The sequence below is a fragment of the Solanum pennellii genome, chromosome 10 (genome assembly GCF_001406875.1).
Source record: "Solanum pennellii chromosome 10, SPENNV200".
Classification (NCBI taxonomy): domain Eukaryota; kingdom Viridiplantae; phylum Streptophyta; class Magnoliopsida; order Solanales; family Solanaceae; genus Solanum; species Solanum pennellii.
In genome coordinates, this window is record NC_028646.1 from 78,019,615 (window position 1) to 78,043,094 (window position 23,480).

Sequence of the window (23,480 nt, forward strand, 5' to 3'; positions counted from 1 at the left end):
AATTTAAGTTAGTACTCATATAAAAATATATAAACTTCAAATTATAAATTCATCTCCTGATGACAAATTCATCCCTTCTCATTTTCCCTCGAACTCGCAAAATTAAATAAAAGAACTTTGTATTTAAATTAATAATAATATAATATTGCTTTAAATTTACTGTATGTAGTGTGTTCCATTTTGTGTTTTTTTTTTTTTTTTGAGAAGGACTTGTTATTCTCCATGTACCCTAATTGCTGTTTATTTGCCTTGTATAGTTATGATCTTCTTTTTCTTTTCTTTTTTTTCCTCTTTTGGCTTTGTGAAAGATTGGATAATTTTTATCATAATGTAAAGTAACTAGTTATATGTGTCTTTGGATTGTCTGTCACATGCCTTTGTGAAGTTACATTGGTCAATTACATAATTTACTATATTCTAATTTAGGTGACACGTAATTTATTCGATAACAAAAGTTTGTTATCAATATAATTAAATTAGTAATATGTTTTTTCCTTATTTCATAGAATCTTTGGGGTCCTATTTGATTTTATCAATCTCAGGTAAAAAATGTCTAAGATTTTATGATGTTAAAATGCGTATAATATATATATATATATATATATATATATATGGGTTAATTTGATTATCTAAAACATCGACACGTATGAAAACACATAATTTATTTATATTTACTTATTCAAATTTTAAAATATATTAAGTTAATTTTAGTGTCCGTACAAAATATCCTACAAAAATTTAAAAAATAGTTATGTATTAATTTAACCTAACAATATTAGCTTTCTCATTTATAGGAAGTACAAAATATATATATATATTTTTATTTTTGAAAAAAAATTGAATGCATTAAGTTAACCTGACAATATTAGCTTTCTCATTTTTAGAAAGTAATATATATATATATATTTGAAAAAAATAAAGAAAAGACTGCGTTAAAAGTATAACGACAATACACTACATTAAAAATCTAAATATGTATTTTTAGCAGCAATTAGTATTCTTTGTATATGTTCCTAAAACCTTTAGCTACATTGGTTCTAATGACACTTAGCTAGTATCGTTAAAAACTTTAACACTTTTTATTAATGTTAATATTAATACCGCTAAAAATTGTTTTTGTTATAGTGATAGTAATTACGTCTCATCGAGGATATTATTTGTCATTGTCCATGTCACAGACAACAGTAACATTAATTTTGAAAATATGTATTTAGACATTTCAATTTGTTTTCATTTGTCTTGTAGACATCCAATATAAACGTGATATGTAAATTTTAAAGGTGTCTAGATGATCATTTTATTAATATAAGTGTATAACGAGGATTGAAGTTTTTAAATAGGGCATTTTTTGAACTTGAAATATTCAATATTTAAGATCAAATTACAATATTTATCTATATATTAAATATTAAAAAAAAAACTTATAGTAATTTCTGTTCTGTGTTGGTCAAATTGTTGGAAGATTCCATGATCTGCCAGACATGTGCCTCCACTCATTCCATCTCATTACAATAAATTATACTGACTTCTTTCGAAAAAAATAGACATCAAAATGATAATATTTATGGTTTTTTTTTGTCTTTTTAGTTTGTTATATACAGGGAAAGATTTAAATTTATCCCTAATCTTTTAAATTAGATTATATTTGTTATTTGTTAATAGTTGAGGTCAAATTAATGAAAGTAAATTCAAAACTTAATTTTAATGGATTTAACTTCTAATTTTTTTAAACATTAAACTTATTATACTATTAAAGTATGAGCTCAAATACAGTATTATATATTTGAGAGTGATAAATTCAGACAAATGATTAATCTAAGCATTCAAATATAAAAAGTTATGAATTCAGACAAATGATTGATCTAAGCCTCTAAATATCAACGTTTTTATTAACTAACAATAAGCTTTTCAACATATAAATATGATTTTATTGAGTCAAATTTGTCTTTGAATTATATGAAACGATTCAAAATTGCTCATGAATCACCCTTTGGGGTGGCATTTTGATTTCGACTTCCATGTTAGAGGTCTTAATTTCAAAATTCTTTGTCAACGAATTAATTTGTCCTTCTTGATCGAGCTCGTCGCATCAGACTTGCCTAATACAATTACTTTTTTTATATGGCTGCGAGCTATTTAATATAGAAGCAGAGTTTCCCCCTATACGCATTCAAAGAATAACAATTGCACATAAAGTAATAAGAAATTTAAATTTGAAATTTCTTATGGATTTTGATAATTTATATCTACATTAATAAACTTCACTTACAATATACAAAAAAGTTCTATTCATTATCTATTAAACCATACTTCTAATTTTTGATACAAAAAGTTTTATTCATTATCTATTAAATCATACTTCTAGTTTTTAGTATCAAAGTAATTAGTAAAAATTTAAAATTATGAATCCGCTTCTTTTTATCAAAAAGGTAAGATGCATGAATGAGAATGGCTTAGAAAAACATATAGAGATGGAGGAGCACACATGGGGAAACAAATCTTGAAAGAAATTGCCATGTCTCAAAGATATGGTAAGCACACATAATTAAATTTCACAAGGCCACCATTGCTTACATCACCTGTATCTCTTCATGGATTTTTGTGGGTCCCCTCTACCCCTCAAATACACTACGTACTGTTTTAATTTATTTGTCTGATTATTATTTTAAATCAAATTCAAAAAAAAAAATAATTTAACTTTGTAGTTAAAATTAAAGAGATCCACTTTTAAATGAACTAAAAAGAAAAGTAGACAAACAAAACTAAATAAAAAAATTGTCAAAATATTGTCTAATCTTATATTTTAAACGCAAAAGGATCTAAAATAAGTGGTTAATTTTGAACTCAAAGGTGGACAACTAGGGTATTTTGGAGCTGATAGGTGGATGAGAATGACATTTTAGAGCCATTACATGGAAAAAGAATAGTTTTGTACTATTTTCAATACTTCGAGAGTATTTTAGATTTTTTTTCATACATATACCATGTGAAAAATTAAAATTAAAAATTACTAAACAAAAAAAGAATAAAAGAACATACTAAATATAGAAAGATGTAAATAAACAGACTAAAAAGAAAAGTATCATGACAAATGGAAGAAAAAGTAGTTAAATTTTAGTAGTTGGTTAGAGGAATATATCACTTCAAAGTTAGTTGAGTCAAAGATTTCTAATAAACAATCTTTTATCTATATATATTTTTCTTTTCGTTAGTAAAATTATACTGAATATGTTGTTATATTAATTTTTATTTCTTTTGATTTTATATACATTAAAATAAAAAAAACTCCAAGAATCATCATCATTATCAAGCAATATAATAAAAGCAAGGCAACCCCATGTTGTAGATTTGTAATCTTTTTGGTAATCCAAATTCTTTTTTATATATATTCCACTTTCTATTATTTCATTGGTCTTTCTTATTGCTTCTCTTCCCTTGTAACTCCAAAAAACAGCTTGAAAAATTAAAAAAAATACTTAGAGAGAGAGAAAAAAAAAAAAAAACTTCAACTTTTTTTCTCTCTGTTTTCTCTGTTTTGTTTTGAAAAATAAAATAAAAATGGGAATGGCAGCTGCAGATCTACAGTTTCATGTTTTAGCTGTTGATGATAGTTTAATTGATAGAAAACTCATTGAAAGACTCTTTAAAATCTCTTCTTGTCAAGGTAACTTCTTTCGTTTTTAATCACAAGTCTCGAGTTTTGACTTTTCAATTTGATGGAGTTCAAAAAGATCATTTATTTTTAAGGTTATTGGATATGTAATTTTTTTTGACAAACGACGAATATGAATACTGAATATTGAATAAAATACTAAAAAAATGAAAAAATCTGTATTTGAAATGGTTTTAATTAATTTTTAATTCATATTGGTATTGATTTTTATTTATTTTGTGTGGGCATTTTGTATTGTGTTAATTGCAGTTACTACTGTGGATTCTGGAAGTAAAGCTTTGGAATTTCTTGGTTTACAAGAAGAACATGATGAACAGAATCACCCTTGTGTTTCTCCTAGCAACCAACAGGTAATCTAATGCTCTTTCGAATTTCGTTTTAATTTGATTGTCTGATTTTAAATTAACACAAAATTTAAAAAGTTAAGAACACTTTTGGATCTCGTAGTCTTTAACTAAACATATGTTGAATGTACCATAATTTTTATGGAAACAGACTAAAAGGAAAAGTAAGACGACTTTTTTGGAATGATTTTTTTCTTAAACTTTCTCACTGATTTTCCAAGAAAAATTAATTCTTGTTTACTGAAATTATTGCAGGAAGTGGAAATTAATCTTATTATAACAGATTATTGTATGCCTGGGATGACAGGCTATGATTTGTTAAAGAAAATTAAGGTATGTTTATTTTATTTTGTTTTTCTATTTTTCTCTATGCTGCTATATTCTCCTTTTTACTTTCTTTCCAAATTCTGTCATTTTCCTTTCTTGGAAAAATACTCTAAAAACAAAATTTTCCACATAAAATTGCTTCTCTCATATTAAAGATTTTATCTTTTTTTCTTTTCTTAAAAGTGTTTCTCCCACTTGGACTTAATGTCCTTTTCTTACCTTTCAATTTTTGAGATCATTTGAGAATCTAATGGGCAAATATTGCATATCAAATATAGTGCTTATATTAGATATTGAAAGCGTCATGTGCCTTGAGTCTTAGCGTAACTAGGAAAGTTGCCTCCACGTGACTAAGAAGTCACACAAGTTTCGAGACGCGGAAACAACCTCTTGCAGAAATGTCTTACGCCCTAGCCCTTCTATGTTGCTCTTTGTATCTAGATCTAGTGTTTAATTCTTGGACCAATTTTGGTTAATTTACAGTTTCTTTTGAACAGGAATCTGCATCTCTGAGGAACATACCAGTAGTGATTATGTCATCTGAAAATGTTCCTTCAAGAATCAGTAGGTAAGAAGAGAACAATCAAATTCATCGACTCGAATATATGACCTATAGGTCGATAACTTTACTGTTGTTCCAAGACTGACTCGATTGATTGATTGATTTACAGATGCTTAGAAGAAGGGGCAGAGGAATTTTTCTTGAAGCCAGTAAGATTATCAGATGTTAATAAACTTAAACCTCATATGATGAAAACCAAATGTAAAAGCCCCAAACAACAACAACAACAACAAGCTGAGATAATTGTGACACAAGAATCAATAGACACAACATATGTTGTTACATCACAAGACAATCAAGAATCAATAGACACAACATATGTTGTTCCATCACAACAAAATCAAGATTCAGACAACATAGTACTACAACAACAGAAATCACAAGACAACAAGAGAAAGGCCATTGAAGAAAATCTATCACCAGACAGAACAAGACAAAGATTGAGTAGTCTCACAACAGTTTAATCTCTGTTGCAAATATGTTAACATTTTTTTTTCTTATTCAATTTGGAAATTTAATCTAGATAACCCCTTTTTGTTTTTCCTTTATTCAACTTTTTATTTAGTTAACATAGTATAGGACAATGTGAGATGAATCCTAATGTAGAGGGGAAGAGAAAATCATCCATCTTTTTACATGGGACCTCCAAAGGGCGGGTCAAAAGAGAAGGACTGAGAGACTTTTAGGCTGATAAGCTTTTGAAGTAGTGCTGTAGTATACGACACCTTAGTCAAATTTCACATCGGAATGAGAGAGAAAAGTAAACTATAATATAAGAGACATGGTACGCGTGCTTTTGAGCTCAATGATGGGCCAAAGCAGATAATATGTGCTATGGACTATGACAATTGTTGTGTACATTTTACATGGGAAGAAATTTTCATAAAGTTTTGTTTTGCTAATCTAAGAGAGGAGAAGTATTGCCAAAGTAGATAAAAATGTGTTATTTAGTTCTTGTAAAAAGACAACCATTTTTAATATCGCGCCTTTATTCTTCTACACTTAGACAAGGTTCAAATCTGTAACGTATATCTCACTCACATATTATATGCAACAAGTTTTGTGCTCTTATCGACCACTATGATCCTTTTCGTTACTATCTAGTATCCTCCACTTAAATTTCAGGTCTTTATCAATATTATGCATCTAACGCATACGTTAGACTTTTTTTTTTTATTCCTATTCTCTTTTGAAGTGCTTAAACTATTTGTAAGACAAAAAATGAAACTATAGAGTTATTTAGTTTTCAAGAATTCATGATAATTTTGATGAAAGCAAGATTGACTTTTACTTTGATGTCTTTGTTTACTTTTTGTTCAAAAGTTGTTTTTTTTCAATCTTCTCTTCAATGAAAGATTTGGGTAAAATTTTCAACAGCCAATTGGTGAGTTGAATGTCATTACTTTTTGACTTTATTGTCCAATTCACCTAATAGAAAAAAATCATCAACCTGTTTTCTTTTGATGTAAAATTAGAAACTTTTGTATCAAATTATAATCTTTAATGAGTGTACTCAAACCCCACATTAAGGTTGCCATTTATGTAACATGATTTTTCAGATACTCTTAATATGGTGTGATATTATCTGTTTTGAGTCAAAATCATATGGACATCATCAATTGACTTCATACGATACTAATAAGAGTGTCACTGTATCTTATATATGCAATTTCTTTGTCTTTTCAGTCGTTAACGTGAGATTTTGTTTGTGTAACCTAAGTCTCCCTTCTTGAACTAATTAATAAAAGTAGTAGAGTCGTTGTAGACGGACAAAAAGACTAAATCGGCCTCCACACCATTACTCTATAACATCCATACTCATTTCGTCAAATCATTAGTATAATATTATCCATTTTAAGTCAAGTTTATATAATCTCACTTTATATATAGCTTTTTTTTTCTTTTTAACTACTAAATGGATACTGTATTCACAAACTCGACATGATTTTTTTAGACAAAGGTGATAAAGAGTGTGAAAGTGGGAGAAAACATTATTTTTTGGGGTGCACTTCATGTCTTTTCCCCTATTTTCTTTTATCATTTTGACAATATAAAAGTACTTTATAGCATATATCATGATCAACAAAAGTCATTAGTATATGCTTTGCTGATTTTATATAACTTTTAAAGTTGAAAAAAAGCAATATATCTAGATTTTACAGCATGCAGAATCTGAATATTTTTCAACTATCTACAAATCAAATCCTCTTAATGCTTTAGATCTTCACACTTTAAAAAAGATTAAGTCTAAAGTAATAAAATTCTTTTTTGAATTTTAACAAATTAAAAGTACTGATTATTGAACAATCTTTTTTTGGAACAATTTACTTATATGTTAAATTAGGTTGATTCTATGTGTGTGCCAGAAAGTCCAAATTAAAGTAGATAAAATAATTAGTAAAGTAATATTTTTAAATTTAAAAGTAAACTATTTAAGCACTTAATTAGTGGAGAGTGGGTAAAGTGAACTAGATTACGAAAAGATCTTAGTAATATTATTTAAGTACCTTACAACATTCGAATCGTTAGTGGTGTATTTATTGAGGTAAGTTAGATATTTTAGAGTATTTATTCTAAGTTCGATATATATAATTTTTAATCGTAAATAAAATTTGACAATACTAATGAAATGTAAGTTTAATTAAAATTTCTTCATCTACGTGAATTTACTTATATTATCTATTTTCTTTTCGAATAAATTAAAACATCACGAATTAACATTTTCACCATCATTAATTTAGTCAATTTTATATGACTTTGCTTCATCTAAATTGATTATGCCAAAACCATAAAAGATACCTAGATGGAGCGAAGGGAGTATAAACTAAAGTTTGTTACAACAAAATACTATATTTTAAAACTCATTTAATTAATTAAATCGATCTAAATTTATAAAATCCGTATATTTCATATATCATTTTAGATAAAATATATTGATTATTATGAAATATCTTAAACTTAAAATAAAAGACCGTCATATTTATAAATTTAAGACAAAGAATGTATTAATTTGACAAAAGGCTTTTATCTAAATTAAGTCTTTGACAATCTATTCAAACGGGGTGTGTAAAATCTGATAATAGAAAATTGCTATAATTTTTTTTAATTGTCCTAAATTAAGAAAAAATATTTATATAAAATTTTAATATTATCCTAACAATTAAATAAGTGCATAAAATATAAGTAGTCAATAAGGTTATTTTAATAAATTAAATTCCTAATAAATATTTTTTCTTAACGGAAAATATCAAAGTCAACATGATCAAATAATATGAAACGGGAGAAAGTATTCGAAAAGGGGAGTGAATTGTTTATATTTTGGAATATTGGGGTCGATTCATTAATAAAAAAACTTAACAAGTTGGTACCTGATATGAAAAATATAAAACAAGTGGGTGTTTAAAACGCATATTCTATAATAATGGGGGGTTAAAAGACAATAATAATAAAAGATTCTGGTCTTTGATGATCTGTTCAAACAACTTTGCATAAGAGAAAAAGCGCGAGGGAGAGAAAACGGAGAAGAACGAAATCGGAGGATCGGCGCCGGCGATTTACCTATTTGACTCCTCCGCTGATAGTTGTCAACGGTTGTTTTGTTTCCGGTGAACGGATTATATTTCAGGTAAAATTGATCGAAAACTTTTTTTTTGGTTCCGGTGAAGAAATAGGTTTTTTGTTGTTGCGTGATTACCTTGATTTTGATTCATTTATATTGATGTAGCAATGTTAGAAGGTTAGGATTGTTCATAGAGCTATTTTGTTTGATATTATATTGAAATTTATGTTAGTAGAAGTTGTTTAGGTATGGAATTGGTAAAAATTTCATTTGCTTGAAATTGTTTGTCTATTGTGAATCTTATGGAATCGTTTTTGTTCAATATTAATGATATTATTATTCAAAAAATCAGAAAATAGTTGTGGAATTTTTTTTTTTAGTTTGTTTTGATTCTTAAAAGCTGTATTTTGTTGTTGCTTGATACCTCGAGGACGTGTTAGTGTAGCTGATAGCTGCTTTTGCTTCCTTTTTTCCTTCCTTTTTTTTGGGGATTTTTGGTAATTTAGGTGTTGAATGCTAAGTTTAGTTTAATTATTAGGTGATATTGGTTGTTTTGTATATTTGTTTGCAAGAGGTGGATTGCATTTCTTTGCCAAGCCTTGTTAACACGAATAGCGTTTGGATTTTTCTGAGTTTTTGCAGTATTGAAAGATTGAAATGTCTGAGGGGGAAGCTAAGAAGATATCACGTCAAGATATACAACTGGTAAGACAATAGCTTAAATCATTGGTTTTATGCACTGCTTGTATGAAACATTTAAATGGAGAAACATGGACAGTGAGGATCATATAGTTGGACAGAACTTGTCCGAAACTGAGGTGTAGTTGTAATAGTAGAATGTCAATGGAAGAAATAGAGCATGCAGTTTTTGTTTATGCTTATAAATTAGGCATTTGATTGCACTTAAGTGCTTAGATAGGAAAACTCTTTGTAGAAATTCTTCAGTTAATTCTGATTAAAGTATTTTCATTCCTTAAAGAAGTTTTGCCTAACCATACATATCCATGTATTTATGTCTTTTTAATTTAAGAGACTGCCAGAGTATGTAATGTGGCTATTATTTGGAACTTCCTTCCTTTGTTGAATGCGGATGCCTAGGTTGTGTTAGTTATTCTTGTGGGCATTGTTTATAAGCCACTAGCCGTTGCCCTTTTGGTCAGTTGTGATAAACCTACCATCTAAATCAGTTAATGATCTCCATAATAACATTAACCATCTGAATCAAAGGAAGTATCTGAAGACATATTTTCTGGTTGCTGATAAGCACTGTGTTTTATATTGTAAGCAGCACCAGGGATTGTTGTATGTTTGGGTTTTTGGTGTGTATGGGGTTTGATTCCATGACCTTTGGGTTAGCTAATGAATGGGAAATGAAGAGACTTTGTCCCACAAAGGAAGGAGAAAAGAATTTTGTTAGGTATAAATGCAAAAGCACTTCCACTCTAGCTTTAAGAGTTGGGAAGATGGTATGCCCTTGCGCTGTAGCTCGCTTGCTCGGCTCGACAACACACCTAATTTCTGAACAAATATCTCTTGTTGGTATAAATTTAGAGGTTTTGCCTCAGATTTGATATATTGAGAACACAACAACAAGTGAGGTTTGGGGAGGGTGATGTGTACGTATTCTTACCCCTACCTTGTGAAGATAGAGAGGTTGTTTCCGATATATTCTTGGCACAAGTGAAGCATTACGAAAATAGTGGAGAAAAGAATAATAGCAACTACAAATGATACGATAAAGGAAGCAAAAAAAACAACAAGTAATAATGAAATTTAAGAATACGATAGTAGTTGAATTACTAATAACACTACTGATAAGGGAAACTAGACCATGCTCGACTATCTATTAACCTTGCACCCTAATACTCTACCTTTATATTCTCCTAGCTAAGGTCATGTTCTCGATATATTGAAAACAGTGAAATTCACAATCCCCTTCCTCTTTTCTTCTGCATATTTTTCTAAATAAAAGTAAGTGTCAAGTGTGATTTGCATTATTTTTGGAGTTCGCTGAAGTTCTGTAATTTGAAGTGCCACTATTATAGAATAGTTTATTAAGTTCTATCATGGGAGGAATTGATCCAAAACCTTGGTCGACAATGAGGGGATTAAGTTCCTTAAGATTGTTATCTCTTGTATCCTTAACCAAATTAAATAAAATGGCGAATATTTTATATTTTTAAACCAAGTAACAAATTAGAGTAGAAAATTACAAGGATTTTAGTTTCAAAAAAAGGAAGTAGAAGACCACATAGATAAAGTCCACCAAAAACAGAAAGATGAAAACAAAAAAGTAAACAATCTTGAAGGAATTTAGTTTTTGTTAATATTTTTTGTATTCATCTTACTTTTTGGTTTTGGGATACGAAAATCTTCATGATTTTCTACTCCTATTTTGAAGACTAGAATTCTTGTGATTCTCTTACTCTGATTTGTTACTCGGTCTGAGGATATAACACTTTGTTGTTTTATTAAATCTTTTTAAGGGTACAAGAGATAACAGTGTGGAGTCTTAACAATCCCATTGAAACACATAAATGTTCTGTCAACTTCGGACTTCCTATCATAAAGTTTGTTCCTGTAAATCCATGACTTTAAGATGAATGATTCTGGATAATTGCTGGTATAGAGAAGAGGCCACTCTTTTTCTCCCCGAGTATGATTTTAGATTCACAACACACGGTAGTTACAAGTGCACAAGTTGTTACCTGTAAATTGTTGATTTTGTTATGGAAAATGTACTTGTAACTTAACCAAATAAAAGGAAATATTTCAAGTAATATCTCAGTCAAAGCAACAGTTGAAATGGTAGAAAAAAGAAATATGAAGTTTTGCTTCCCTTTTGAAGAAGTAAGCTAAATTATCATAGAGAGCAATAATCTTTTCATGGACTCACCAAGTGCTAGTTGACGTTTTCTTTCAATTTCCAAAGGAAATTTGTCATAGAGAACAGTATTACAATATCTTGATGGACCTAGCCAATTTCTTGTAACTTTTTGTCTAGTTCTTATCGGAAATGGGATTATGAGGCCTAGCTTAGAAGCTCTCTGTTTTAGGTGCTGATGCAGTTGATACTTCCAAATTTGTTATAGGTTTCTAATTCTGTGTTTGCAGGTTCACTGTTCATGCCTTGCGAATATGGTTGTTCTTTAGCTGTTCTTCTACGATAGGGTTTGTCTTGTTATAGTTAGAAATATGGAACCTCTTTATCTGTTGTTGGTGTACCACAAATTTTGCATCTTTTAATTCGTTCTTACAGGTAAGGAGTGGTCTTAACACAATTATGAAGTTCTTCCTTGCTGTATAATTGCTCGCATTCCACATGCATTTCTTTCCCCACATGGCTTCTTTGATGTCAGGTGCAAAATCTTATAGAAAGATGTCTACAGCTTTACATGAACCAGGAGGAAGTTATCAGAACCCTCTTAGATCAAGCAAAAATTGAGCCTGGTTTCACTGAGCTTGGTTCGTCCTTTCTCTTCCCAACATTTTGTTCCTATTTTTTGCCGATGCTACGCTAGCATACTATCATATCATCTCAGATGTAATTTTGCTATTCCATGATTTGGAAGGAAGGAAAAACATACAAGCTATGACCTAATATATAGATAAACTAGGATTCAATGACCAGGAAAATGAAAAGACTACTAAAAGTTGTCCTGTTACCAGAATTGATCTAATGAAGATGACAGAATTGTTAATAAGATAATATTTTCCCTTTCAATGACAAACACTCTGTTCACCACTTCACCTACTTCTGTTTTATTGAAAGAATTAGTAACTAGAGGAACTCTAATGTTTAGACTGACGTTTGATAGAAATGAGGTATCTGAAATTTTATTTTTCTTGATTCATCTGGTCAATATCCCATTTCTTAAGATCTGTAAGCAACATGTTTTATCTATGCGCTCCACGTGTCTCTTGCAGAAGAGATAAATCTGACATCTAGCTATGTTTCCAGTGTGGCAGAAACTTGAAGAAGAAAACCAAGAATTTTTCAGGGCATATCATGTAAGGTTGATGGTGAAGGATCAGATAGAGAGATTCAATGATTTGCTTGAGAGACAGGTTGAGGCAATGCAGATGATTCCAACACAACCAATCCCTAATGGATCTCAGATTCGTCAAAGTAAGGAATAATATCTTAGATTGCCATGTTGATCTTCCTGGAGATAATTATTCTGCTGGTTTTTCTTTTCAATTGCATTGTAAAATTTATGATGGATTACCTCCAAGCCTAACAAATTTCTTTTGAAACTTTTATTTGCTTGAACATGCTTTCTGTTTTTGAATTGAATTATTAGAAAACTAATTGTGGCTTATTAGCTTTAGATGTTTTCAACACAATCAATCCCCATCTAATGGACCTCAGATTTCGCAAGGCGTAATCTCAGATTGCCATGTTGATCTTCCTAGAGATAATTATTCTGCTGGTTTTTTCTTTTCAATTGCATGGTAAAATTTATGATGGATTCCCTCCAAGCCCAACAAATTTCTTTTGAATTTTTATTTTCTTTAAAATGTTTTTTGTTTTTGAATTGAATTGTTAAGAAACTGAATGGCTTATTAGCTTTAGAATGAATAATTGTGTGAAAGGTTTAAGAGATGAAATTGGCTGAGAAAAATGTGAATGTCTGTGGAAGGAGTATATTACAAATGAGAAAGAAAGCACATGAGGATCTGTCTTCTGGTTCTAAGGCTGCTTCTAATATGAGACTCCGAATACTTATTGAATTTGGAAATATAATGGAATTGATTGCTGAATTTTGATACATAAAATGACCTAGAAATGTGTAGACACAGTAGAAGCAAGAGATTAAAATTAGACTTCTCCTCACCATAGCATAGTATTTTGTTTTTGATGCTTTAGGATTGTAAATAACAAAACTCACCCCTATATACAGGGGAAGCCTATCCCAAAATAGCATCGGATTCAAATCCTACTTTTATGGAAATAATAACTAGGGAACCCTTAAACTAGGAAAACATGTAAAAATAGTATCAAACTTCTTTCTAAAATTAGCTAAAGAAAATAAGGGGAAAATTGGAAAATTTGCACCCAAAACCCACATGACTTCATCTCATATTTGGACTCCATTTGTTGTGATTTTCAGCCTTTGTTGGGCGAAGATTCAGCACACCTTGGGCTGAAATTTTGGCTCTTTTTTGTTCTTGGGCTCCATGTGGTCCCTCCACTTGATCTTCATGTGGCTCCAATATATCGGCTCTTGGAGTCGAACTTGGACCATGAAATATTGTAAGGCGTAGCACTTAGTCCACTTGTTATAATTCTTGGGCTTCTTCCACGTTAAACATCTTGATTTTTTCATTGAATCCATCAACTTTATTGGAGGTATGCTATAATGGATGCTATCAACTAGGCTCTTGAATTCATGTTTGCCTTGATCACGGTCAATTTTATGCATTTATGCTAAATCTATTTTGCTAATTTGGGACTTAATTTCGGGGACGCGTGTGCGTCTTGCTTAAAGCCCAGGAGCAGTGTTACTTTTTTCCTTTCAATTAAAAAATACTGCTGCTTTCAATATATGATATATGATATGATGATAGATTTACTACTTTCCAGATTCGAGATTAGCTGAACTACATTCCCTATATTCTTTGTTGATTGTTTGCTTACTTCCGCCTCCTGCTGTCCCTGTGGTCCATAGATTGTACTTTATTCGATTTCTCTACTTATGTGGTTTCGATTCAGCAAGACCAAAGAGATGTAGTAATTGCATATTTTACTAATATGATATACTTTGGACTGCTGGTGCGACACTGAAATTAAAATCTCATGCTTGATTATGCATATCATTTCATCAGTGACTTGTTGAATAAGGATGAAAGTTATCTGATGACTGTTACACTCCTACAGTTCCACCGAACTCAACATGTCAAGCAAGAGATCATGCTGGACCTCATGTCAAGCCTGAGAATGTGCACCAGACTGTTAATGCAAATTTATCTCAAGTATACTCTAATGGTGCGTCCTCGCTTCAACCATGTATGCGAAGTGCTATTGATGTGTCTGCTCATTCAAGGAGAATTGATGCATCCTCAAACATGCTATTGGCTCAGAGCTCAAATTTGGGAATGCTGCAAAGTGCGAGAGGGGGGATGATCAAGTCAGAAGCTGGTTATTCAGGAAATTTACCCTTCATGTATGGTACTGAGACAAATATCCTCGAAACTCATCCTGGAATTACTGATCCATCTGTATCATCTTTCAGCAGTGTAGAATCAGATTCACAACCAGTAAATGAGACTGTGTTGGATGCTGATTCATCTTCATTTGGTTTCTTGGGGCAGATTCCTCGAAACTTTAGTTTGTCGGACTTAACAGCTGACTTTTCCAACAGTTCTGGTTTGTGCCGCCCCTCTCTTCTTAGTTAATATTTCTCTTAAGTGCACATTCTTATCTTTGAGTTCTGTCATTTCTAGATATCTTGGAAAGCTATTCTGGATCAGCCTTCCTGGCAACGGATGTTAACAATTTATTCTTAGATCCACAAGATAGGAGAGAACATCAAGGTTAGTCGTGTGGCATGTTAATCAATTTCCTAAACCTGGTAGGTAAGTAGTTATATCGATGCCTCACCTTTTAGCAGACGTTAAAAGGTTGGATGCTATATCTGAAGGCTTGACGTTTGAAGATTTTGCCAGTGATTGAGTGAACAATCAGATGGTACCATCTGGTCTTGATTTCAGAATTCTGGTTAGGGTGTAAAGTATAGTAGCATTCCAGCCTAATGTCCATAACTGATAAATCTGTGATTCGTTCTATATTTATTATCAACATAGATAGTTTTCAATCTATACACACTCTTTGTTATATAGGTGCAACACATATTTGACGTTACTTCCTTTTTATATGATTGCTATTGTTGCAGGTCCAATGGCTCCTGGTCTCAGAAGGTTTTGTAAATAGGATTGCAAAGGGAAGTTGCTTTGACACCTTTTGAAGACACATTAGTTTGTCAGTTTCAAGATACTCGTTATGGTTGACATGTCTGTGGCTCTCGTGTAAACACAAAATAATCTAAGCAAAAAGCTCTTGGAAATGGTTCTCCTACTTTTTTTTATCTTAGAAAGAAAGCATTATTTTGTTTTGAGTTTTGTGAATAGGGTTGTGGTGATTGATGAATTAGATCTGATGTATGTATTTATTATTTTGTTCAAAAGGTCTGATGTATTTTTTTTTTCCATAAAATGACTTGAAGTTGTGCTTCATGACTTGCATCAATTGTTAAAACATTTGTATATAATTATGCCAGTTATAGGTGTTTCTTCTTCACATTTTCCCAAGCCTTCATGGACATAATTATCTGATATCTTTGTTGATGGAAAGTAGAAAATACTCGTTTATTAATCGAAGTGTGCACAAGTTGGCTCAAACACTAAAGTTATGTATATATGTCTTGAATTGCCAACCAAAAGGTATAGAAACAACAAAATGGATAGCAAAATGCCATGAACTGATCACCTTTTCAACTCTTCAATTTTGCCTATAAATCAAAGTGAGAACTCCAAAGAGAGCAAAATTTATTACATGATATAATTACCAGATCACTCAAAATCAAGTTCATTTTGTACCAACTTGCAAAAATCAAATAAACCCTTGAGATGAATTAAATGACGCGACAAGCGCTACAATAGAAAGTGCAAATAAGCTTGGGATCAGTTCCACAAACTTGCTTAATCTTCTATGCAGGCCCAGTCTTGAGTGCATAGTCTAAATCATCTATCAAGTCGTTGACATCTTCAATACCAACAGAAATTCGAACCAGGTCCAAAGTAAGACCTCTAGCTTCTCGTACTTCAACAGGTATGCTCGCATGGGACATGAAGCAAGGCAAGCTTATGAGTGACTTGACACTTCCTGCAAATGTTTGAGGACCATATAACAAGTTTGGATAGCGAACAAGGAAAATGCAGATGGAAGAATGGGAATATAATAATGGCATCAATGAAGAATAGTTTTGAATCAAAAATGAAGCAAAAGATCTTTTGAAGCATGAACACAAGAGGTCATTTGATGAATCATTTGCGTCACTTAGTACCGTGCCATTGTCCTGTGGACAAGTTCAAGTAGTCAAATGGTTCCAGTGTGTTGAATGCACAAAAACACTTTTTGATTTACATGTAAATATTTACAAGCAAGAGACGAGTTATTACTCACGATCTTTTTTCTACATCCCCATTTGTTCCCACCCCTAGAACAAAACAAAATCTACAATTATAACAACCCGGATTAAAGCTGAAATTCTGATCCCCGCCTAATACTCATAAAAACAACCAAAAGAAGTGAATAGCTGTCTACGTTCATCTCTCTTGCCATGGGAAGTGTTCTATGGATAGCAAGAACATGCTTGAGTTGAATTGAGTTGGATACGAAACAGTCCAACACACAATCTCCTCGTCTCCCTGTTAGATTTATAGAGTAAGAGGCTCCACGTCTAGGTTATTTTGCCTATACTTCTTATTGGTAGTTCGGTATATAGCCTATGCTTCCATCTTTTTTCTGCATTGCTCATTCTTAAGGTTTGTTATCAGACGTGGTATTCAAAGAGCAACATTGTTTTGATACTTAAGGTTTTCATCCTTTAGAATATGGTTTCTGTCTTACCAAAGCAAAAAGAATATTGCACGTTTACTATAATCAACAGGGAAAAGAGAGAGAAGGCAAACATCATTAGGAATTGTATAGTTTGATAGGAAAATATGATCTAAAATATAGGAAAATATAATTGAGCATTAAGATGAAACTAACCAAAACTGACAGTAATACTGAAATACTTGGTAGCCTCAGCAACATGCTTAGAGAGTGCCAAAGAACCTGTCAGGAAACTCAGCACCGATCCTGCACCCGTAGCCTGCAAATTGATCAACATTGAAACAATAAGTTTCAAGGGAAAGCTTCATGGTGGCAGGACACCGAAAACCACAGCGCCTTCGTTCAATTTCCCAGAAAAAACCACATGTTTGAATACCTGAGAGAAGTGCAAACACCTCCCTGGATGGTCAGGAAGACCTGCATAGTTGACCTTTTTCACTCGTGGATGGGAAGATAAAAATTCAGCAATTTTTTGTGCATTCTCCTGCAAATTATTGAAATTATTTGGTTAGATGAAGGTGATGTGACAGTTTTACGAACCAGCGTAACTTCTCTGCACAATATATAGATGAAGATGCAGTGGTATGCATGCCATAATCATGAAAATATATAGGGTAAGAATAATAGATTAACAAAGGCGCAGGAAGGCATATATGTTTCTAGAAACAGTGGTGGAACAATTAATTTCACCACAAAATAAAAGAAAAACAAATAAAATTAAACCTGTTGTTTTTCAACACGAAGAGCCATTGTTTTGATTCCTCTTAAACAAAGCCAACAATCAAATGGCGCTAACCCAGCACCTTCAGCATTTTGTAGGAAGTACACCTCTTTTGCTAAGCTGGTTAAGTAGGAAAGTTTATAAGCAAATTATTAAAAGGACATTTGAGATAATCAAAGAGAAACAAAGCATCAGGCATCACTTACGTTCAATCCGCTACACATAACTAACTACGGATTTTCAGATATAGACTTGTCAATGAACTGATATTTTAGACTTAATTTTATCAACAAAAAAAAAAGTTGATTTCTTAAGCTTCATGGTCAATTATAAGAGCAGCCAGTGCATTCAGGAAAAGAATTTCAGTGTCACGAAGTATTGCACAAATTTGTGCATTGCAGGGCCTATAGGGTGCTGCATAAAGAGGATTTCTTGTATACGCCTTAGACATTTGGAAGGGATCCATTTTTGAACTGCACTCAACCCTGAGTAAGTATATACTAAAATTCGGTGAAGGCTCACCCTCGGGGAGTCGGGACTCAGAGAAGGCCCTTATTCCATGTAAAAAATTATGTGAGTTGCAAGACAATAGTCATTGACATCCTCTTTTATCCAGTCAAAAGAAAATAGAACTCTTATTTTTACGAAAAGTAGAATCAGAAAAGGAAGCATGACGGTATCAACATTTTCTACCTATTGTTGAACATTTCTAGAGTTTCACTTTGGGTTGGGTAAGTGATTCATTGCAAGAGAAACCAATAATGCGTTTATCAAAAACTCGCGTTCACTATAGTCAAGCTCCTAATGTGATTATTGGTTTAGGTCACCAAAAAAGACTCAAAAAACTAAGAATATACAACCATAAGATCACAATAAATCAAAATATGAAACATATGTGAAATAGAGGAAACACCTTTCTCCTCTGACGGCAAGTACACCAGCCATGAGATCACTATGACCGGATATGAACTTAGTAGCAGAATGCATCACAATATCTACAAAACCATGGACAAGTAAGCCAACATCCCATGCATGTTATTGGAGAATGTTCCAATTAGTGGAACAAAAAATATTTGGAAAATACCTGCTCCGAGCTCCAAAGGATGGGACAGTACTGGGGACATAATGCTGTTATCTACCAGCACAAGAGCACCATGTGCATGAGCGATCTTGGCTATTTTCTGGAATACATCAGAAGAGACAACAATATGAGACAAAAAATCATTGTCTTTTGAAGATCATTACATTACTATCTATCAGATACAGTAAAAGCTGAAAATTGTACGTGCATAATCTACTATACCAATGTAAATTACCCACACGAATATCACAAATTTGTTGACGAGGGTTGGTTGGGCTTTCCAGCCAAACAAGCTTTGTCCATGGTTTAATCACAGAAGCAACCTCATCTAAGTTAGTGGTATCCACTCGCCTGTACAAATAAGGTGACAATCAAAATTCTAATAACCAGATTGAAAACAATGTTACACTGATAAAAGAGATGCCAACTTGACCACGATCCCGGCTTTTGGAACAACTTGTGAGAGCAGCCGATCAGAACCACCATATATGTCATCCCCGGCAACAATCTCCTCACCTATAAAATCAACAAATTGAAGCTATTCTTTTGCTAACTATCATTTGCCTGCCGAGATGTCAAGAAAGAAAACACTAGCATGACACGAACTAAGATTCAATGTCTCATCCAACAAGAAAGCACAACCATCTTAAATGAGCAGAACAAACTTTCAAGGAGGTCTTAATCAAGTTTGTTGCATAATTTCTCTGGTATGCACATATTCAGATTTTTCTAAACAAATGCATAGCGTGTACAATTTTTAGAAGTACCAGCTTTGACGAGACGAGTTACAGCTGCCAAGGCAGCCATTCCACTGGTAAAGCAAAATGCTCGATCTGCTTTCTCAAGCTCTGCAAGAAGCCTGAAAATTTTCAAAATGCGGTAATGGTATTGATAACAATAATGTTAACAGATGAACTTTGAACTATTAGCAGTACACAGTTTAACTTACTTTTCCAACGCATCCCTTGTTGGATTTCCACTCCGTGTATAATCATATTGCCCATTTTCGGTCGCTGAAGGCTGCAGAAGGATGAAGAAACAATTAAAGCTAAGACAAGCTCTTTGTTACTTGTGCCTATGGAATTGTAGTTCTGGGCTCTGTTGCTGAAGGCTGAATAGTTTTTTAAAAAAGGATCTGAAGAGACAATTAAAGCAACAAAGAAGTGATGAAATTGTGTTGTCAAAAGAGAAAAGGAGAGAGGAAATGGTTATTTAACAATGTACAAGAGGGATTCTTATATAGAAGTATCGAGTACATGAAACAAGGAAACTTTCTTCTGATAAAAAATATTCTACACAATATTCTTAATAGCTCTCATTTCCAACCATTAACGCAACATTATCTATTAATGGTCACATCCTGCTGGAACTTGAGGCCATCTTGGATCACAGAATTTTTGCAAAGCTCAAAGGTGAGGAGTGGGTTAAATGGTTCAGTTGTCCTCTTAAACATGATTCATGAGGATAAGAATTGTTTTAGGATGGGTGCAGCCAGTCATGTGCCAAAATTACCGTTGCAGACAGAAAAACTCGTCAAAGGAGTTAGTTTATTGGATAAAAGTATGGTCATTTACTCGAGTTAGTTAAACCATCCCAAGGTCTGTTGGAGGTCCTGGAATTAGTAAGCACTCTCAATTGCATTGTATTCATTTGGTTTGCTTTAAAAGGCATGGCCATACTGGGTAAGCCAAACGCAAATCCCCTCTTTGTTCATTCTTCTTTGCAGCAACTCGTTCAGGAATATTTTCTTCTTCGAGTTAGTTAGAGTTCAGTGACATGCTCTCTCAGTTTGATTGAGCTTATTCCCGTTCCTTAGTTTTAAGGACTTCTCCTACCTTATAAAGGCTAACCACTTAGCTTTACACAGGGTGCTTACTCCTATCTTCCTAATTTGGCCCTTTTTCTTCATGAAAGATGAAGACAATAACTCTTGCTCTGCTTAAATGCGCAAGGAAACGGGCACTTTTCCTATAACACCTACTACTTATGAAGGGTCTTTTACATATACACAGTGCAATACATTTTCATTTTTTTTTTAAAAAAGATTTGCATTCCACTGCCAATCTTTTTCATAGTATTGTGAATGGTTTAGGAAAGGTGGGTCAACGATAGTGGTGATGTGGACGTTACATGTAGAGCAATAGAAGACATGCTCAAGACACAAATGGAAAAGAAAAGGAGTGAAGGGACGTTAAAATTTGTGTCCTAGTTTCTCTTTTTGGTCTTTACTCTTTTGCATGTAAAACTAACTACCATTCTTATCCTTGTTTCACATTATAATATTTACAAATTGGTTCATGTATTAATCCAATATATTGCACAAAACCTCCAAATATTTTGACGATTTACATCTCAGATAAATATAGTAAAAACAAGTAACTATGGAGCATTGATTGCAAAAAATTGCACCATTAAATTCTTCCGAAATAAAAATGCAGCTTTACAATGTATTATGAAATTACATTTCACAAAGTTTCTTCAAAACTTACTTGCTTAAAAGTAGATGTTTGATACAAGGGGGTACTTAAGGCACCATAAGGATCAAAATCATTACTGAAGTTCATCAACATTGTTGAAACACTTGGCTCTTTTGCTTCCCTAGCCTCAACTCGAGGAGGTAGTTCCACCATCTCTGCCATCAATCAATACGTACTATTATCTCAAAGATAAACCCAGAGAATAAAACTCGTTTATCCTTGTCTAAAAATGGATTTGGTACATACCACCCATGCATTCGGCAGCAGCACTATCAATCAAAGCTGATGCAGTGAGATCCATCTCTTTGTCTCTTGAGCAATTCAGTTGGAATTTCTTTTCTATTAGAATTCCCTTCCCATTCATGCACCCAAATGTCACTGGAAAGTTTACAGGCAATTTACCCTACACATTAGCACAACATTCCATCAGAAGCAACACTTTTGCCACTTGTTTGGCTGCTCAACAAGTAAGAGCAAAAACGATCTATCACATTATTCCATCTAAGTTTAGCAAGAGCCCGAAACATCAAGAAGTTGATGCCTTAGCTTAAACAAGAGGTATAGTTTGGGTGAAATACCAATCAAAAACACTTTTTACATTACACATTCTTGAAGTAAGGCCACAAAGAGCAAAACAATTGTGTGAATTTTATAGAACCATAAAGATGATAACTTTCCATTTTTCAAGCTTAAATTGCTCAACTTTAGACATTCTTAACTTCCACAAAAGAAAATTAGAGAGCCCCAACAAGCAAAACAACTTTGTGAAGCTCATAGAAGCACAAAGATGATAGCTTTTCATTTTCAAGCTTAAATTGCTCAGCTTTTACCCTTTTTGATAAATATGGTGTCCGGGCCAGCTTCCACGCATCTCGACTAATTTTTCAAGAGACCTACCACTTCCTACGTAATTCTATCCACTGAAGCTAGAACACATATGAAAACATCACCTAGTATTTTGAATTCTCAACCTACTTCATTAACCACTAGGCAGTTCAAAACCCCTGATATCCTTAAATTGCTCAACTTTAAACATTCTTAACTTACCCAACAGAAAATTAGAAACACCCAATAAGCAAAACAACTGTATGAAGCTCTCAAAGCATAAAAATCATTAAAAAAATCCAAACTTTTTTCAATTTCTCGAGTCAAGATTGAATAAAGATTACAACCCAGTTCAAGATTTCTCCATTTTTTTCTACCACCCAAAGATTTTTACACAAAAAAGACAAAAAAAATTACACCATACAAATCATTTTGCGCTAACCTGAGTGGTTGTGTTGGTAGGCAGAGAGGTGAATGGCTGCTTGAGAGACAGAGAACATGCCATTTCAAAAATTGTCGTCTTCTTCAATAAGGGCTGGAAAAAAAAAGTGGTATATATACTCTTGGTGTAAATTATGTAGTATACTAATTAATTAAAAAAAATAAAAAAAAAATTATTTTTGATAATTTCCTTGAAATATATTTATTTAATTTAATTTAAGACCTTTTTTTTCAAAAAAATAATTTTATCTATTTGAGAGTTTTATCGAAAATGACATTTTTATCCTCTTCAAATTTTTTGATTGTTGACTCTTTAAATAGAAAGTCATGTTAGGACTAGTAATAAATATCCTTAAATATATATATATGTATATATATACACACACAATCAAATTAGTGATTATTTTTTAAAGAAAAATATTAAAATTGTAAAATGTTTACAAATTTAATTCCTTTGATGGCCAAACCTAAATAATTGTACTAGGTAATTGACCTGTTTTTGAACAAATTATATCATAAAGAAAAAATTTAGTCAAACATGGTCAAGATCATAGATATCCGTCTTTTTAACAAAATAAAATAATGGTGTTATCCAAATCAACTTGCACACTCTTTGATTGTTTCGCAAATGCATGTTACCTCCCATTGAGCCGTTAAAATAGGCTTGACCCGCTAAGCCGGCCCAACTCAACCCTTGAATTAAGTGGGATTGGATCTAATTTTTTTGATCCATTTAGGAATGAAACTTTTTAGTTCAGCCTCACTTGGCCCACTAGCCTTGTAGCCCAACCCACAAGTCTCTGAGGCCAGCCCGTGGGCTATGAATATTTATTTTATATATATATATATA

General features: G+C 32.3%; 3 protein-coding genes across 10 annotated transcripts; 2 read left to right on the top strand and 1 right to left on the bottom strand.

Annotated features, from left to right (window-relative positions):
* Positions 1-3,410: 3,410 nt before the first annotated feature.
* Positions 3,411-5,884, top strand: LOC107032291 (two-component response regulator ORR9-like). The gene is made up of 5 exons (XM_015233880.2): positions 3,411-3,664; positions 3,923-4,023; positions 4,273-4,350; positions 4,842-4,912; positions 5,016-5,884. The coding sequence occupies exons 1-5, from the start codon at positions 3,559-3,561 to the stop codon at positions 5,368-5,370; spliced, it is 711 nt and encodes a 236-aa protein (XP_015089366.1). The 5' UTR covers positions 3,411-3,558; the 3' UTR covers positions 5,371-5,884.
* A 2,489-nt stretch (positions 5,885-8,373) lies between these two features.
* Positions 8,374-15,763, top strand: LOC107032181. 7 transcript variants are annotated; one of them, XM_027912610.1, is made up of 9 exons: positions 8,374-8,531; positions 9,108-9,170; positions 11,825-11,930; positions 12,427-12,594; positions 14,347-14,632; positions 14,705-14,835; positions 14,913-15,002; positions 15,080-15,156; positions 15,362-15,763. In XM_027912610.1, exons 2-8 carry the CDS (start codon positions 9,123-9,125, stop codon positions 15,139-15,141), a joined length of 891 nt encoding a protein of 296 aa, XP_027768411.1. In that variant the 5' UTR covers positions 8,374-8,531; positions 9,108-9,122; the 3' UTR covers positions 15,142-15,156; positions 15,362-15,763. The 7 variants fall into 7 exon arrangements, with proteins under 7 accessions (XP_027768411.1, XP_027768408.1, XP_027768410.1 ...); XM_027912611.1 differs by adding an exon at positions 11,580-11,724 and having other exon boundaries at positions 8,377-8,531; positions 14,347-14,835; positions 15,362-15,760; XM_027912607.1 differs by having other exon boundaries at positions 14,347-14,835; positions 15,362-15,760.
* A 162-nt stretch (positions 15,764-15,925) lies between these two features.
* On the bottom strand, positions 15,926-22,753 carry LOC107002733 (cystathionine beta-lyase, chloroplastic). 2 transcript variants are annotated; one of them, XM_027912532.1, is made up of 14 exons: positions 22,632-22,689; positions 22,340-22,401; positions 21,611-21,767; positions 21,377-21,519; positions 19,837-19,907; positions 19,655-19,746; positions 19,316-19,403; positions 19,127-19,238; positions 18,891-18,987; positions 18,720-18,801; positions 17,809-17,926; positions 17,462-17,569; positions 17,242-17,344; positions 15,926-16,350 (listed from the first exon to the last, which is right to left on the bottom strand). In XM_027912532.1, the coding sequence occupies exons 1-14, from the start codon at positions 22,687-22,689 to the stop codon at positions 16,175-16,177; spliced, it is 1,467 nt and encodes a 488-aa protein (XP_027768333.1). In that variant the 3' UTR covers positions 15,926-16,174. The 2 variants fall into 2 exon arrangements, with proteins under 2 accessions (XP_027768333.1, XP_015056373.1); XM_015200887.2 differs by lacking the exon at positions 22,340-22,401 and having other exon boundaries at positions 22,632-22,753.
* Between the last annotated feature and the right edge of the window lie 727 nt (positions 22,754-23,480).

What these genes read in the sequence shown, in the direction of transcription:
- LOC107032291 (XM_015233880.2), top strand. Translation starts at nt 3,559, where the DNA reads ATGGGAATGGCAGCTGCAGATCTACAGTTTCATGTTTTAGCTGTTGAT. An exon ending in TAAAATCTCTTCTTGTCAAG is followed by an intron (nt 3,665 to 3,922) that starts GTAACTTCTTTC and finishes TGTTAATTGCAG; the next exon opens with TTACTACTGTGGATTCTGGA. An exon ending in ATTTGTTAAAGAAAATTAAG is followed by an intron (nt 4,351 to 4,841) that starts GTATGTTTATTT and finishes TCTTTTGAACAG; the next exon opens with GAATCTGCATCTCTGAGGAA.
- LOC107032181 (XM_027912607.1), top strand. Translation starts at nt 9,123, where the DNA reads ATGTCTGAGGGGGAAGCTAAGAAGATATCACGTCAAGATATACAACTG. An exon ending in GCCTGGTTTCACTGAGCTTG is followed by an intron (nt 11,931 to 12,426) that starts GTTCGTCCTTTC and finishes CTATGTTTCCAG; the next exon opens with TGTGGCAGAAACTTGAAGAA. An exon ending in AGATAGGAGAGAACATCAAG is followed by an intron (nt 15,003 to 15,079) that starts GTTAGTCGTGTG and finishes ACCTTTTAGCAG; the next exon opens with ACGTTAAAAGGTTGGATGCT.
- LOC107002733 (XM_027912532.1), bottom strand. Translation starts at nt 22,689, where the DNA reads ATGTTCTCTGTCTCTCAAGCAGCCATTCACCTCTCTGCCTACCAACAC. An exon ending in ACTGCCTAGTGGTTAATGAA is followed by an intron (nt 21,768 to 22,339) that starts GTAGGTTGAGAA and finishes GCTAATGTGTAG; the next exon opens with GGTAAATTGCCTGTAAACTT. An exon ending in ACAAGGGATGCGTTGGAAAA is followed by an intron (nt 19,747 to 19,836) that starts GTAAGTTAAACT and finishes GAAAATTTTCAG; the next exon opens with GCTTCTTGCAGAGCTTGAGA.